General features: G+C 47.8%; 1 protein-coding gene across 1 annotated transcript in view; it reads right to left on the bottom strand.

Moving 5' to 3' along the window:
- The window catches only part of LOC131851482 (calcium-transporting ATPase type 2C member 1), a 48,362-nt gene continuing 32,092 nt past the window's right edge, over positions 1-16,270 (bottom strand). The window contains exons 7-19 of the mRNA XM_059201987.1: positions 14,780-14,911; positions 14,044-14,210; positions 13,021-13,166; positions 12,197-12,402; positions 11,000-11,179; positions 5,674-5,771; positions 5,336-5,423; positions 4,510-4,639; positions 3,781-3,950; positions 2,753-2,916; positions 1,816-1,949; positions 1,111-1,214; positions 1-810 (exon numbers count right to left, since the gene is read on the bottom strand). Coding sequence (XP_059057970.1) covers positions 674-810; positions 1,111-1,214; positions 1,816-1,949; positions 2,753-2,916; positions 3,781-3,950; positions 4,510-4,639; positions 5,336-5,423; positions 5,674-5,771; positions 11,000-11,179; positions 12,197-12,402; positions 13,021-13,166; positions 14,044-14,210; positions 14,780-14,911 — 1,856 coding nt within the window. The 3' untranslated portion in view covers positions 1-673. The remainder of the gene's footprint in view (positions 811-1,110; positions 1,215-1,815; positions 1,950-2,752; positions 2,917-3,780; positions 3,951-4,509; positions 4,640-5,335; positions 5,424-5,673; positions 5,772-10,999; positions 11,180-12,196; positions 12,403-13,020; positions 13,167-14,043; positions 14,211-14,779; positions 14,912-16,270) is intronic.

Genomic DNA, 16,270 nt, shown 5'->3' on the forward strand with positions numbered 1-16,270 from the left:
TTTTGTACATTTTTAACTTTGACAAAATATAAGCGGAATGAACTAAATCATCCGCACCCCCTTAAGAGGATGCAGGTTGGAGCCTCGGGGCGAACCCCTTTGCCTCAGCATCAACTCCGGGGAAAAGCCCCCAAAATGACAGCTGTCAAAATACTCTACTCCCCGCCTCGTCTGCATAGTCCTTAAACTAATGTCATGACATACTTCAAACTACATATACGAACTAGACCCGAAAAATTCACAACTAAACATAAATTCACTAAACCACTGCAAATCACTATTCCACTTAATAATATCATGTAAATCATAAGAAAAATAAATAAATACCCATTAAAAAAATAAACGCAAAAATACTGCGGCATTCGTAACGGAAACAAACATTACAAACGAATAGGAATATCGATTCTGCCATCGTATATTGAGAACGGTCCCTGCGATTGGTCCACACGACGGCAGTTGTCACAGAAATCACACGCCTCTGTCACACGATCATCGTTCGCGCGTTCCGTTACGTCACGCTTGTGACGTGACGATTCCGAAACGCAACACAGTCGTACCGGGGCACGGGGAGCGCTCTTACTGTGACAGGGGCCGCTGTCACCGTGACAGTCATCGCTGTCACAGTTACAGGAGCTCCGCGACTCGCTTAATGCTCCTTCTTCTCGGTCTCGTGTCATACGAAATCCATCGCGTCGTGGGCCTTCGTCGAGAACTTGCCGAACGAGCGCTTTTTTAGCGTCCGCTCGATCACTTTCTTAACTTCGCTCACAATGAATACACTAGATGTGAGGCAGACTAGGAATATGAGATCTGGAAGAGATGATGTATAAGATGTATAAGTTAGATGCTGAAAGAAAGAAAGAAATATCTCAAGAAAAGGTTTCGGAACACCCCGTATATATATCCCTGCTAGGAGTCTATTCCTCCTAGACAATTGCAGGTTGGGGCCTCGGGAAACCACCTTGCACCGGCATCTTCTCCGGGGAAAAGTAACACCCTGGGTTACCCTTAAAAGTTGCTTGCTTTTTAGGCATGGGCAATGACCCCGACTAGCCGATAGGAGTATCAGTCATGCCAGATTGTTGCGTTCATGATTAAAATATAACATACCATGTCCAGTTAGGGCTTCGGTCTGGAACACCCGTTGCAATGGTGGGAAATATACCACTAGCATCTGACCGATCAGACTCAGCGTCACAGCCACCAAGAACATTCTACATAAAAAGAAATATAAATAATAATTCGTTATATAGTTATCTAGATACATCAATATAATAATTGCAATTAATTATAGCTAGTAACACAAACTCTATATTGTCTACTAAGCACTGTCATGTTTAAACTGTGTCACTCCACCTTACATTTTCCTATTATCATTTAGTATATAATAATATTTTTAGGTACATTTATCAGTTCATTATCATATACACCTCCTCAACGGACAATATTATATATTTATTCGCCACAGAGACTACTAATTTTTCAGCATGGATATTTGTTATCACATTATTATTGACAGTTGCTAGGTTTGTAAATTCGTTCGTAAGTTCGCTGATAGGTTCAATTTAACCCTTGTACAGAATTATCGAAGTTTATTTCAGAGAGAGAAAAATAGCCACATAAATGCTATATTTATGTTGTATATGAGTATAAATAGACCACATACTTTTAATAATTTAATATCTTCAAAATATGGAACTATTATAAGTATATTACGAAAGAAACCCTATGTGACTGGTAACACTTATTATCTCTAAACTATATAACGTCATCTAGTATCTAGTCACTTTATTATTTTAAGAATTTAATACTTACTTGTTAGAAAACAGTCCCACTTGGAATACTGATTTGGTCTGCGAGCGGCAAGAGAGGGCATTGAACATGTCGAACAGGACGAAACAAGTGAACGTCATAGTCGTGTCACGAGGTGTTATCTTATTATCGGACATCTGAAACAAACGACATATGCTTTTTTATGGCTGTTGTGGTGACAGGATCGGTGGTGAGAGTAAACATACAGTAGGGTTGGAAGTTGTGTATTTAATTGTTACATCTTCAATACTCTAAGGTACTAGTTATTAAGACTATATATATTAAACGCTACATGATTTACGTGACGTTATATAAAGTGATTTATCTAACGCACAATGAATATATTATCATACGTGCTGAAATTCAATTACTATATCACACTGTAAGTCCAGATATTGGCAACCTGAAATGAAAGAAGAATTACATAAAAATAATCAATTTTATGCAATTATGCTTAATCTTTGTACATTCTTCAAGGCTGAGGGTCGTGACCAGAGAATGCAGAAGGAATGTTTCGAATACCGAATGAATCCAATACTCTCTTTCCTGTGCCAATTGGACCGCCGAATGGAATCAGTCCATCGTGCAGGTGCCCTACTTCTGCCCCTTCTTCCGTCCACATGGCATTCCATTATGAATTTATGTAATTGTAATAGTAAACAAACTGACGGTAACTGATGGTAAGTGGTCATCGTCGCCTCAATACATGATACGTACTGCAGACATCACGTTATCACGTGACGCCTGAGGCGTTGCTATTTTGAAGGTCATGCCTCTTATAACTTCACTACCTTACCTTACCTTTCAACAAAAACACATCTAAAACAAGCTGCTTGGTGGCTGAAATATGTGATACTCAATTACCTACGCCGATGATTATTTTTAGTCTACCAAGGCTTATACCATTCTTTATCTAATGCTCAAACAACGATGACCATACCTCTCTGTTGAAGACCCAGAGGGTGCCAGCGATGATGATGGCAGCGGAGAGGAGTACGTTGAGGAGAAGAGAGCGCGAGATGATGCGCCGCGTGGTGTCCCGCGGCCTGCGAGCCACCACCTCGTGGTCCACCGGCTCCACGCCCAGCGACTGCGCCGGGGGACCTGGGGGACCCGAAAATTCACTTTACACCATTTATAATAACACTGGATTTTATAAGTATATACTTAAGAAAATATATTATATATAAGTATTTGTTGTACTTGGCTTTTGTCGCAAAAGTCGACGACAAACCGAAAGCAGCTGATGGAACAAGTCATCACAGCTAACAGATAAATAAAAACCTCTTTACCATGGTTAAAAAAAAAGCTAAATAACCAATACTCTGTGAATATCATTTCAACCTTGTTTCTAATAATTGTAACTATTGGTAGAAGAGTTAAGAGTTAGCAATGTGGACTAATAATCCTATTGCTAGCAATGTACCATGTCAGATTGACCTCCACGTGATTCTGCCTGGTAACATGATAAATTACTGGCGAATCCACTTACGCGAACATCCTTTATGTTAACGGTTACTGACGGGGTACCCCGCCAGTAACCGTTCATCATTCCACTATCATCCATAAAAAAAACTATTTTGAACGCCTAAGGCAACAAGTTGCGCGGAGCAACACTGCTTGTATCAACTCTCGCGCTCGCATCGTCGTATTTGTCAAAAGTTGAGCTGATGGGTAAGAGAAATAAAATAATCTTTCATTGTCACAAATAACATCATTGATTCTTCATTTATCTTTATGCATTCACTCTTCAGAATCAAATTTGTGTCTCTGTTATTGAGGATCCAGGAGTGACCCAAGGGCCTTACGCTACGCTAAATTAATGTCACTAAATAATATAATGCAAAAATTACTTTCAAGTTTGATTATGAAAAAACTTGTATCTCTGTTATTGAGGACCCAGGAGAGATCCCCCTTGGATATACGCTACGCTAAATTAATGTCACAAAACAATACAATGTTACAAACCGTCCATAATAATGTTGATCCACAGTATCTGCATAGCGTTGAGAGGATTCGGTATACCCATGAGTGTTGCCAGCGCTATGAGAGACAACGCCGCGATGGACGTCGACAGTTGGAAGCGCACGAAGTTCCGGATGTTGTAGAATATACATTTACCCTCCTCAATCGCGGCTCTGTACATAAATAATACACATATAGCAATAATGTACCTGGACAATTGACACGTCTTTTAATACCAAGCTGCTTAGCTGATAGATATACTTAGATGACTTTAGTAAATACATAGAAAACACCAAGACTAATGTATAATCAATCAAACAATAGTATAAATATATCTAACAATTATACAAAAGTTATATATCTTACTATATAAAATTCTCGTGTCATAGTTTTCGTTCCCATACTCCTCCGAAACGGCTTGACCGATTCTCATGAAATTTTGTGAGCGTATTGAGTAGGTCTGAGAATCGGCTAACATCTATTTTTCATCCCCCTAAATGTTAGGGGTAGTCCACCCCTAATTTTTTTTTATTTTAAGGCCAAACAACGTTTGTCGGGATAGCTAGTATCATATATAGTTTATTTGAATAAAGATGATTTAGAAATCATATATATTCTATTCTAATATAATATAAATCAAATGTACCTAATTGAATGGCAGTATATGTTATTTTCATGGGAATATACTGGTTATATTAATTACATATTATTATTAATAATAATAATACTTACATAATAGTGGCGAAGTCATCATCAACGAGAATCATATCAGCTGCCTCCTTGCATACGTCAGTACCATTGCGACCCATCGCAATTCCGATATCGGCTCGCTTCAGTGCCACACCGTCATTCACACCGTCACCTGTGACGTCATATTTCATTACAAACCTTAACTAATATCCTATAAAATCACATAAATAATCTATATATTAATACTAAACCAAAACATTGTAGGCCTTTTTACGAAAATTGCGAGAACGGATTACTGCCACGTATTTTACACACACACAGATATATACGCATTTGTATATCGTTAGTCTGTGATCAAATTGGGAATAGATTAATATTGTTTGTATTTAATATTATTTGTCTAATCTCACTGAATGTTAAATTAATTATGGACCAATTGCAACCACTAGTCGATCACTATTCTAAACTAATAACACCTTATATAATTTAATTAATTAATGAAGTCCCTATCTTTATATAAACCTGCCTAACAAGCGGCTTTTAATCCGATATTAATCCAATCAGATACCTGAAAGTTGTTTCTTCCGCAGCAGATGCCGAGGCAAAAGGCTGTCCTAAGCTTCACCCCCTAGGGGGGTGCGGATGTCCTGTGTTATGTCATGTCCATACAAAGGGGTCATCCATAAATTACGATTAAATATCAAAACACGATGTTTAAGAAATTATGAAAGGGTCATAAAGTTATGAAATCCGAGTGGTGTAATACACACAGGTCCGCACCCCCTTAGGGGGGCTTTATATAATAAAATGAATAAAAGCTCTCGTAAAATAAAACATACACTTTGTTAAAAATGCCAATTACACTGACCTGTCATTCCTACAATATTGCCGAGCCGCTGTAATGATTTCACAATCGAAAGCTTATGTTTCGGGGTCACCCTGTAGAATACACTCACCTGCAAACAAATACGTCACCATTATTGGTCGTAGAAAGCTATCTAGTCCCACGTTACGTAAATTGAAATATATTTCACTAAAACAAAGACTAACTGCCCCTTTTTTATAAAACATACAGCTATTTAAAATATTTAGCTATAGACAAAAAATGGCGGATTTCAAATAGCTTATGTAATTCGAAAAGAAAGAAATGTAATTACTACAATGATCTTTGAATGCGGAGATGTGCTAAATTATGAATAAACTCACTGTATCTATAATCCTGTCGAGTTCCTCATCCGTCATAGAATCCAACTGTTCCCCACTGAGTGACTGAGAGTGCTTTACATCCAGGCCAACCATTTGAGCTGTAAACAAAAGCGAGCTTAGTTGTAGTTTTTAAACATATTAAAATATACAAACAAAAGCTTCAGGATCAAAATTCAAATTCAATTTGTAAGTCATAGTCTTTGACCCCGTTTCGTAGGACAAAATCTGTGTTGTGCAGTGTGTACTGTAAAGTGTGTATTATAGAGTCTTGAACACACCGTACTGTAGAGTGTGACGCACATGTGACGAGTGTGAGTGTGAGTGTGCAGTGAGTACGCACCGACTGCGAGCGCGGTGGGGCGCGCGTCCCCGGTGACCATCTTGACGACGACGGCGGCGCGGCGCAGCGTGGCGAGTGTGAGTGTGAGTGTGAGTGTGCAGTGAGTACGCACCGACTGCGAGCGCGGTGGGGCGCGCGTCGCCGGTGACCATCTTGACGACGACGGCGGCGCGGCGCAGCGTGGCGAGTGTGAGTGTGAGTGTGAGTGTGCAGTGAGTACGCACCGACTGCGAGCGCGGTGGGGCGCGCGTCCCCGGTGACCATCTTGACGACGACGGCGGCGCGGCGCAGCGTGGCGAGTGTGAGTGTGCAGTGAGTACGCACCGACTGCGAGCGCGGTGGGGCGCGCGTCCCCGGTGACCATCTTGACGACGACGGCGGCGCGGCGCAGCGTGGCGAGTGTGAGTGTGAGTGTGAGTGTGCAGTGAGTACGCACCGACTGCGAGCGCGGTGGGGCGCGCGTCCCCGGTGACCATCTTGACGACGACGGCGGCGCGGCGCAGCGTGGCGAGTGTGAGTGTGAGTGTGAGTGTGCAGTGAGTACGCACCGACTGCGAGCGCGGTGGGGCGCGCGTCCCCGGTGACCATCTTGACGACGACGGCGGCGCGGCGCAGCGTGGCGAGTGTGAGTGTGAGTGTGAGTGTGCAGTGAGTACGCACCGACTGCGAGCGCGGTGGGGCGCGCGTCGCCGGTGACCATCTTGACGACGACGGCGGCGCGGCGCAGCGTGGCGAGTGTGAGTGTGAGTGTGAGTGTGCAGTGAGTACGCACCGACTGCGAGCGCGGTGGGGCGCGCGTCGCCGGTGACCATCTTGACGACGACGGCGGCGCGGCGCAGCGTGGCGAGTGTGAGTGTGAGTGTGAGTGTGCAGTGAGTACGCACCGACTGCGAGCGCGGTGGGGCGCGCGTCGCCGGTGACCATCTTGACGACGACGGCGGCGCGGCGCAGCGTGGCGAGTGTGAGTGTGAGTGTGAGTGTGCAGTGAGTACGCACCGACTGCGAGCGCGGTGGGGCGCGCGTCGCCGGTGACCATCTTGACGACGACGGCGGCGCGGCGCAGCGTGGCGAGTGTGAGTGTGAGTGTGCAGTGAGTACGCACCGACTGCGAGCGCGGTGGGGCGCGCGTCCCCGGTGACCATCTTGACGACGACGGCGGCGCGGCGCAGCGTGGCGAGTGTGAGTGTGAGTGTGAGTGTGCAGTGAGTACGCACCGACTGCGAGCGCGGTGGGCCGCGCGTCCCCGGTGACCATCTTGACGACGACGGCGGCGCGGCGCAGCGTGGCGAGTGTGAGTGTGAGTGTGAGTGTGCAGTGAGTACGCACCGACTGCGAGCGCGGTGGGCCGCGCGTCCCCGGTGACCATCTTGACGACGACGGCGGCGCGGCGCAGCGTGGCGAGTGTGAGTGTGAGTGTGAGTGTGCAGTGAGTACGCACCGACTGCGAGCGCGGTGGGCCGCGCGTCCCCGGTGACCATCTTGACGACGACGGCGGCGCGGCGCAGCGTGGCGAGTGTGAGTGTGAGTGTGAGTGTGCAGTGAGTACGCACCGACTGCGAGCGCGGTGGGCCGCGCGTCCCCGGTGACCATCTTGACGACGACGGCGGCGCGGCGCAGCGTGGCGAGTGTGAGTGTGAGTGTGAGTGTGCAGTGAGTACGCACCGACTGCGAGCGCGGTGGGCCGCGCGTCCCCGGTGACCATCTTGACGACGACGGCGGCGCGGCGCAGCGTGGCGAGTGTGAGTGTGAGTGTGAGTGTGCAGTGAGTACGCACCGACTGCGAGCGCGGTGGGCCGCGCGTCCCCGGTGACCATCTTGACGACGACGGCGGCGCGGCGCAGCGTGGCGAGTGTGAGTGTGAGTGTGAGTGTGCAGTGAGTACGCACCGACTGCGAGCGCGGTGGGGCGCGCGTCCCCGGTGACCATCTTGACGACGACGGCGGCGCGGCGCAGCGTGGCGAGTGTGAGTGTGAGTGTGAGTGTGCAGTGAGTACGCACCGACTGCGAGCGCGGTGGGCCGCGCGTCCCCGGTGACCATCTTGACGACGACGGCGGCGCGGCGCAGCGTGGCGAGTGTGAGTGTGAGTGTGAGTGTGCAGTGAGTACGCACCGACTGCGAGCGCGGTGGGGCGCGCGTCCCCGGTGACCATCTTGACGACGACGGCGGCGCGGCGCAGCGTGGCGAGTGTGAGTGTGAGTGTGAGTGTGCAGTGAGTACGCACCGACTGCGAGCGCGGTGGGGCGCGCGTCCCCGGTGACCATCTTGACGACGACGGCGGCGCGGCGCAGCGTGGCGAGTGTGAGTGTGAGTGTGAGTGTGCAGTGAGTACGCACCGACTGCGAGCGCGGTGGGGCGCGCGTCCCCGGTGACCATCTTGACGACGACGGCGGCGCGGCGCAGCGTGGCGAGTGTGAGTGTGAGTGTGCAGTGAGTACGCACCGACTGCGAGCGCGGTGGGGCGCGCGTCCCCGGTGACCATCTTGACGACGACGGCGGCGCGGCGCAGCGTGGCGAGTGTGAGTGTGAGTGTGAGTGTGCAGTGAGTACGCACCGACTGCGAGCGCGGTGGGGCGCGCGTCGCCGGTGACCATCTTGACGACGACGGCGGCGCGGCGCAGCGTGGCGAGTGTGAGTGTGAGTGTGCAGTGAGTACGCACCGACTGCGAGCGCGGTGGGGCGCGCGTCCCCGGTGACCATCTTGACGACGACGGCGGCGCGGCGCAGCGTGGCGAGTGTGAGTGTGCAGTGAGTACGCACCGACTGCGAGCGCGGTGGGGCGCGCGTCCCCGGTGACCATCTTGACGACGACGGCGGCGCGGCGCAGCGTGGCGAGTGTGAGTGTGAGTGTGAGTGTGCAGTGAGTACGCACCGACTGCGAGCGCGGTGGGGCGCGCGTCCCCGGTGACCATCTTGACGACGACGGCGGCGCGGCGCAGCGTGGCGAGTGTGAGTGTGAGTGTGAGTGTGCAGTGAGTACGCACCGACTGCGAGCGCGGTGGGGCGCGCGTCCCCGGTGACCATCTTGACGACGACGGCGGCGCGGCGCAGCGTGGCGAGTGTGAGTGTGAGTGTGAGTGTGCAGTGAGTACGCACCGACTGCGAGCGCGGTGGGGCGCGCGTCGCCGGTGACCATCTTGACGACGACGGCGGCGCGGCGCAGCGTGGCGAGTGTGAGTGTGAGTGTGAGTGTGCAGTGAGTACGCACCGACTGCGAGCGCGGTGGGGCGCGCGTCGCCGGTGACCATCTTGACGACGACGGCGGCGCGGCGCAGCGTGGCGAGTGTGAGTGTGAGTGTGAGTGTGCAGTGAGTACGCACCGACTGCGAGCGCGGTGGGGCGCGCGTCGCCGGTGACCATCTTGACGACGACGGCGGCGCGGCGCAGCGTGGCGAGTGTGAGTGTGAGTGTGAGTGTGCAGTGAGTACGCACCGACTGCGAGCGCGGTGGGGCGCGCGTCGCCGGTGACCATCTTGACGACGACGGCGGCGCGGCGCAGCGTGGCGAGTGTGAGTGTGAGTGTGCAGTGAGTACGCACCGACTGCGAGCGCGGTGGGGCGCGCGTCCCCGGTGACCATCTTGACGACGACGGCGGCGCGGCGCAGCGTGGCGAGTGTGAGTGTGAGTGTGAGTGTGCAGTGAGTACGCACCGACTGCGAGCGCGGTGGGCCGCGCGTCCCCGGTGACCATCTTGACGACGACGGCGGCGCGGCGCAGCGTGGCGAGTGTGAGTGTGAGTGTGAGTGTGCAGTGAGTACGCACCGACTGCGAGCGCGGTGGGCCGCGCGTCCCCGGTGACCATCTTGACGACGACGGCGGCGCGGCGCAGCGTGGCGAGTGTGAGTGTGAGTGTGAGTGTGCAGTGAGTACGCACCGACTGCGAGCGCGGTGGGCCGCGCGTCCCCGGTGACCATCTTGACGACGACGGCGGCGCGGCGCAGCGTGGCGAGTGTGAGTGTGAGTGTGAGTGTGCAGTGAGTACGCACCGACTGCGAGCGCGGTGGGCCGCGCGTCCCCGGTGACCATCTTGACGACGACGGCGGCGCGGCGCAGCGTGGCGAGTGTGAGTGTGAGTGTGAGTGTGCAGTGAGTACGCACCGACTGCGAGCGCGGTGGGCCGCGCGTCCCCGGTGACCATCTTGACGACGACGGCGGCGCGGCGCAGCGTGGCGAGTGTGAGTGTGAGTGTGAGTGTGCAGTGAGTACGCACCGACTGCGAGCGCGGTGGGCCGCGCGTCCCCGGTGACCATCTTGACGACGACGGCGGCGCGGCGCAGCGTGGCGAGTGTGAGTGTGAGTGTGAGTGTGCAGTGAGTACGCACCGACTGCGAGCGCGGTGGGGCGCGCGTCCCCGGTGACCATCTTGACGACGACGGCGGCGCGGCGCAGCGTGGCGAGTGTGAGTGTGAGTGTGAGTGTGCAGTGAGTACGCACCGACTGCGAGCGCGGTGGGCCGCGCGTCCCCGGTGACCATCTTGACGACGACGGCGGCGCGGCGCAGCGTGGCGAGTGTGAGTGTGAGTGTGAGTGTGCAGTGAGTACGCACCGACTGCGAGCGCGGTGGGGCGCGCGTCCCCGGTGACCATCTTGACGACGACGGCGGCGCGGCGCAGCGTGGCGAGTGTGAGTGTGAGTGTGAGTGTGCAGTGAGTACGCACCGACTGCGAGCGCGGTGGGGCGCGCGTCCCCGGTGACCATCTTGACGACGACGGCGGCGCGGCGCAGCGTGGCGAGTGTGAGTGTGAGTGTGAGTGTGCAGTGAGTACGCACCGACTGCGAGCGCGGTGGGGCGCGCGTCCCCGGTGACCATCTTGACGACGACGGCGGCGCGGCGCAGCGTGGCGAGTGTGAGTGTGAGTGTGCAGTGAGTACGCACCGACTGCGAGCGCGGTGGGGCGCGCGTCCCCGGTGACCATCTTGACGACGACGGCGGCGCGGCGCAGCGTGGCGAGTGTGAGTGTGAGTGTGAGTGTGCAGTGAGTACGCACCGACTGCGAGCGCGGTGGGGCGCGCGTCCCCGGTGACCATCTTGACGACGACGGCGGCGCGGCGCAGCGTGGCGACGGCGGCGCGCACGGTGGGCCGCGGGGGGTCGCACACGCCGCACACGCCGGTGTACGTCAGCACCTCCAGGCTCTCCCCGCGGCACATCGCGATCGTGCGCAGACCTGACGGTCATAGTCGAATGTACTGTCTCACTATATCACAGTTCGCAACTAACACAGTCTTAAACTAAATCATACATAAATGTACCATCTCACTATGACATAATCGTAAACTAAACTAGCTACTCGCCCCGGCTTCGCCCGGGTATTAAATATATAAACCTTACTGTGAATTACTCTATCTGTTAAAAAAATCGCTTGATCCCGATGACACAGTCCTAAACTAAATCATACATAAATGCACCATCACACTAAGCCACATTCCTAAACCAAATCATACACAAATGTACCATCACACTATGACACAGTCCTAAACTGAGTCATACACAAATGTACCATCACACTATGACACAGTCCTAAACTAAGTCATACACAAATGTACCATCACACTATGACACAGTCCTAAACTAAGTCATACACAAATGTACCATCACACTATGACACAATCCTAAACTAAGTCATACACAAATGTACCATCACACTATGACACAATCCTAAACTGAGTCATACACAAATGCACCATCTCACTATGACAGTCCTAAACTAAATCATACACAAATGCACCATCTCACTATGACACAATCGTAAACTAAATCATACACAAATGCACCATCTCGTTATGACAGTCCTAAACTAAATCATACACAAATGCACCATCTTACTATAACACAGTCCTATACTAAATCATACATAAATGCACCATCTCACTATGACACAATCGTAAACTAAATCATACACAAATGCACCATCTCATTATAGCCAACAGACGGTGGCGGCGCCTTAATTTTATAATATGTAAAGATGTTTGATACTACATTTGTGCCGTCAAACATATACAGCTATGTATCGGTTGGAGGGTGAAATGAGAAATTTAGTACGCCGACATAACAAATTCGTCATAATGAATGGCAATACATAACTAGTAACAAAGACATCATGACTTGATAGTCATGTTTTGTATTTGCAATTTGAATAAGGAGGCCCACCAATCCAATTACATATATAAAAAAGTAAACTTACCCATTCTCCCAATGTTGTAAGCTTCACTAAGGAAGTCGTTCTGCTTGTCCTTGCTCATGGGCGCGTAGTTGCCGGCGCTATCGATGTATCTTGTGCACAGAGGCAGCACTTTCTCTATGGCACCCTTCACAAATACTTCCTCCTTCGGCTTGCCATCGGTGGAGAATTTCGGTGCACATTTAACTACCATCATTTTCGTTTCCGAACTATGGAGGAGAATTGATAACATTAATTTTAAAAATCACAGTCTCGTTTCTGCTTTTAAAAATAATTTAAAACATTCCATTTTTTTGTAAATACATATATTATACAATGAAAATTATAGTCACGAATACAAATGTTTTTATCATGCAAGAATCGAAGCCACATCGGAAGTAAGTCTCTACACTAAACGACCAGATAACTAGGCCATCAAATGAAAATTTTTAGTAACTGGACTATTTGAGTTGGTTTTTGATGGCGGGGCACTAGTGAAGAATGATAATATGAACATGAAGTAATGTCAGTTAGCCAGTATCGTGGTAAATTGCTTTTGGCAAGTTGGTTTACAGAGGTACCATCGTGGTAAATTGTTACATGGAGGTCAAACTGACATCATCCTTTACGGGAGGCCGAGTGGCCGGCCTGCATGTGGACTGGTAACCCAATTTCCACCTCCACATTACTAACAATCCATACCCCGACCATTGAAGTTGTCTAGTTTCTAATTTGTCACGATGGTCTAACTGACCCATTCATCATCCTCTACCAGCAGGCCGGGTGGTCCGCAAGCGCAAACAGTTAGCGCATTTGTTATTCCATTATCATTCATAAAAAAACTATACCTGAACGGTATCTCATGCAGTCTGGTGTACTGGTCCCGCACGTCCTCCATTCCATTTTTCATGGCGCATGCTACTAGCGCGCCCTCCGTGGGCTGTCCATACAAGGTGTCATTGCGGATGACCGCGTTGTTACACAACACTGCCACCTGGCGGCGGAAAGACGGCACGTGAGAAGACGTTACATAATAATAAATTACGATACATCAATGTAACACTTTTATTTAATAATGGCTAGTAAGACAAATTAAATATTGTCTACTAAGCACTGTCGTGTCTAAACTGTATCACCCCACCTTACATTTTCCTATTGTTATTTAGTATATAAGATCAAGATTAATATGTACAATTTATCAGTCTATTAGCATCTATAATATACATCGTCACAAGCGACAACACAGTATAATTACCCCGCAACAATGGTTGTAACACGAGGTGAAATTTCAGCCCAAGTCGAAGGCCTTCGACTTGACCTGAAACTCCGTTTATAACACACTTATATCGTAATATACTTTGACATTTTCGCCTTAAAACAATAGTTTTTTTTTCTTTAAGAATACCAATTTTTTCTTGTACTGGAAACAAAAAATATAGTATATAATAAGTATCTTTATTACCAATTAAATTTATTTATTATTTATTTTTGTGGTACATTTATACCTGTCTCAGAGAACCATGTATATTGTACCGTCAGCAAAATATCCATTGTAAATGCCGACTAACCTACCTATGTAGTAGGCATAGGAAGTGTTCGAGTAGAATGTATATATAGAGGAATACAAAATTTACATAATTAATTATTTATTAAAAAAATATATTTTAAAAGTCAACTCGTGACCACAGCTAGTGCTATATGAAACGTCGAGATAGGTAAATACCTTTATTTACCATAAAATTATTCGTTAAAACCCTTTTAACTATAATAACAATGTGTACTAAATGCGAAAGTTAAAAAATAACAATTGTACCACTTTTTAGACTTAACAAACACGTTAACGTGCAAATAGAAATATAGTATATACATACCTCTAACATGCTGTGCACACCCATCCTGGCCACGTCGAGGTCCCGTCCCTTATAAGCACGCAACTGTACGTCTCCACACGCGTTGTAACCGGTTCCCGTAACTTCCGCGATATGTCCGCCAGATGTGGATATTGTCGTCACTGTCATCTCATTTTTCGTCAGAGTTCCTATAAAAATTATGTAATTAATTATAATGTAGGTGCGGGGAGTCGAATTTATATTTAAATTTATAGTGTACATTTTTATTGATACTTCAACATGTTGTCAATCGTCCATACAAATCTTCGTATTCCTAATATTTTTCTTTTTTTCTATTTACGTTTATGGACGTGTGTGTACACGCTCCTTGAGGGTTAGAATTTGGGAGCTTCAATGATAGACTCGACGGACAGAATAGAAGTGTGTTTTTATTGTAAAAATATTCGGGCAAAATGGTGTATAAGCATTTTACACGTGCCGCTTTTAAGCGCAGCTGCAGGTAACGACGGCTTGAAAGTCGCGCAGCTGCGTTACACGTGCCGTGCGATAAGGATTCTAGGAAGTGGATGGTGGCACGTGTAGAAACTGTGTTGCTACATAACCCCCCCTCAAGCGAAGCGTACATTGGGCTTGCTTGTTCGATCAAATCTTGTGACATGTGGGCTGCGTGGTAGAGTCGGAGTAGCGGTAGCGGCACGTGTAGAAACTGTGTTGCTACATACGTATATATATAAAAAAAACTATAACAGATACTGACCGGTTTTATCGCTGCATATAACATTAACGCAGCCCAGGGTCTCCACCGTGGGCAATTTCTTGACAATTGCGTTCCGTTTGGCCATGCGCATCACACCCAGAGCTAAGGTCACTGTCACCACTATAGGTAGACCTGGAATAGGAATTAGGCGTCACTATTTATGTTTTTACTACCTGACCCTGAATTAAAATTGCTATTAAAAATACGGGTTAATGGTAGAAGGAAGAAAATTTTGAGTTGTATATATTTTATTATTTTTTTTATATAAACCTCCATCACTGTACAGTTTGATGCAGTCGTGACTCCCAAACTAGTTAGTTTGGGAGTCAGGACTAGTTAGTTTAAAACTAGTTTAGAATCATTTAGTTTGAGCTGTATATCAGGAGTAAGTTCCTTCCCAAAACAAGGATAACAGTTTTAATTTTAATAAATTTTATGTATTTTTTAATGCCACATTATTGAAAAGTGTAAAAAAATGTTAAAGGTAGACAACTCTTATCACTTAGAGGTATGAAAAATTGATAGTAGCCCATTCTCATACCTACTGAATATGCATATATAATTATATAAAACTGGGTCAAGCCATTTCGGAGGAGTATGGTAACTAACTTTGTGACACCAGAGTTTTATACATAACTAGCTGTCCCGGCAAACGTTGTTTTGCCATATAAATTAATAACGCTATAAAAAATAGGAGTTGATGATAGAAGGGTGAAAATTTAGGATTGTAATTTTGTATGTTGTATCATAAAAAAATAGAAACTAAAACTTTTTTTTTTTCTAAAAAAAAAATTTAGGGGTGGACTACCCCTAACATTTAGGGGAATTAAAAATAGGTGTTGGCCCATTCTCAGACCTACTCAATATGCTCACAAAATTTCATGAGAATCGGTCAAGCCGTTTCAGAGGAGTATGGGAACGAAAACTGTGACACGAGAATTTTATATATAAGACTAGCCGTCCCGGCAAAATTTGTTTTGCCTTAAAATAAAAAAAAATTAGGGGTGGAATACCCCTAACATTTAGGGGGATGAAAAATAGATGTTGGCCGATTCTCAGACCTACTCAATACGCTCACAAAATTTCATAAGAATCGGTCAAGCCGTTTCGGAGGAGTATGGGAACGAAAGGTGTGACACGAGAATTTTATATATAAGATATAAGACACTCTCTCCGTCTGTGTGTCCTCTTATCGGTTGTTATTTCAGATGGAGAAGTCATGGTCAGTATAACTATATTTTTTATGGATACTAAAAATATATTTAGTAATAAAAAATCAATAACAGGAATAGTGAAACTAATGTTATAACAATATCTTCATTGTTATTGTTATGAGACAGCGGGCCATGTCTAATGGAAACAAATGGAGCTATTTAGTAGCATCTCTGAAGTCATACCTAAAATTGTGTATGGAATGAAAACAACTTATACAACTATCGTTATTGTAGATTTATTTGTTGATTTCGTACAAGAAATAGTTTAAAAACTTGT

The sequence above is a fragment of the Achroia grisella genome, unplaced genomic scaffold, assembly GCF_030625045.1.
Source record: "Achroia grisella isolate CSIRO2021 unplaced genomic scaffold, CSIRO_AGI_Agris_v1 utg784, whole genome shotgun sequence".
Taxonomy (NCBI): Eukaryota; Metazoa; Arthropoda; class Insecta; order Lepidoptera; family Pyralidae; genus Achroia; species Achroia grisella.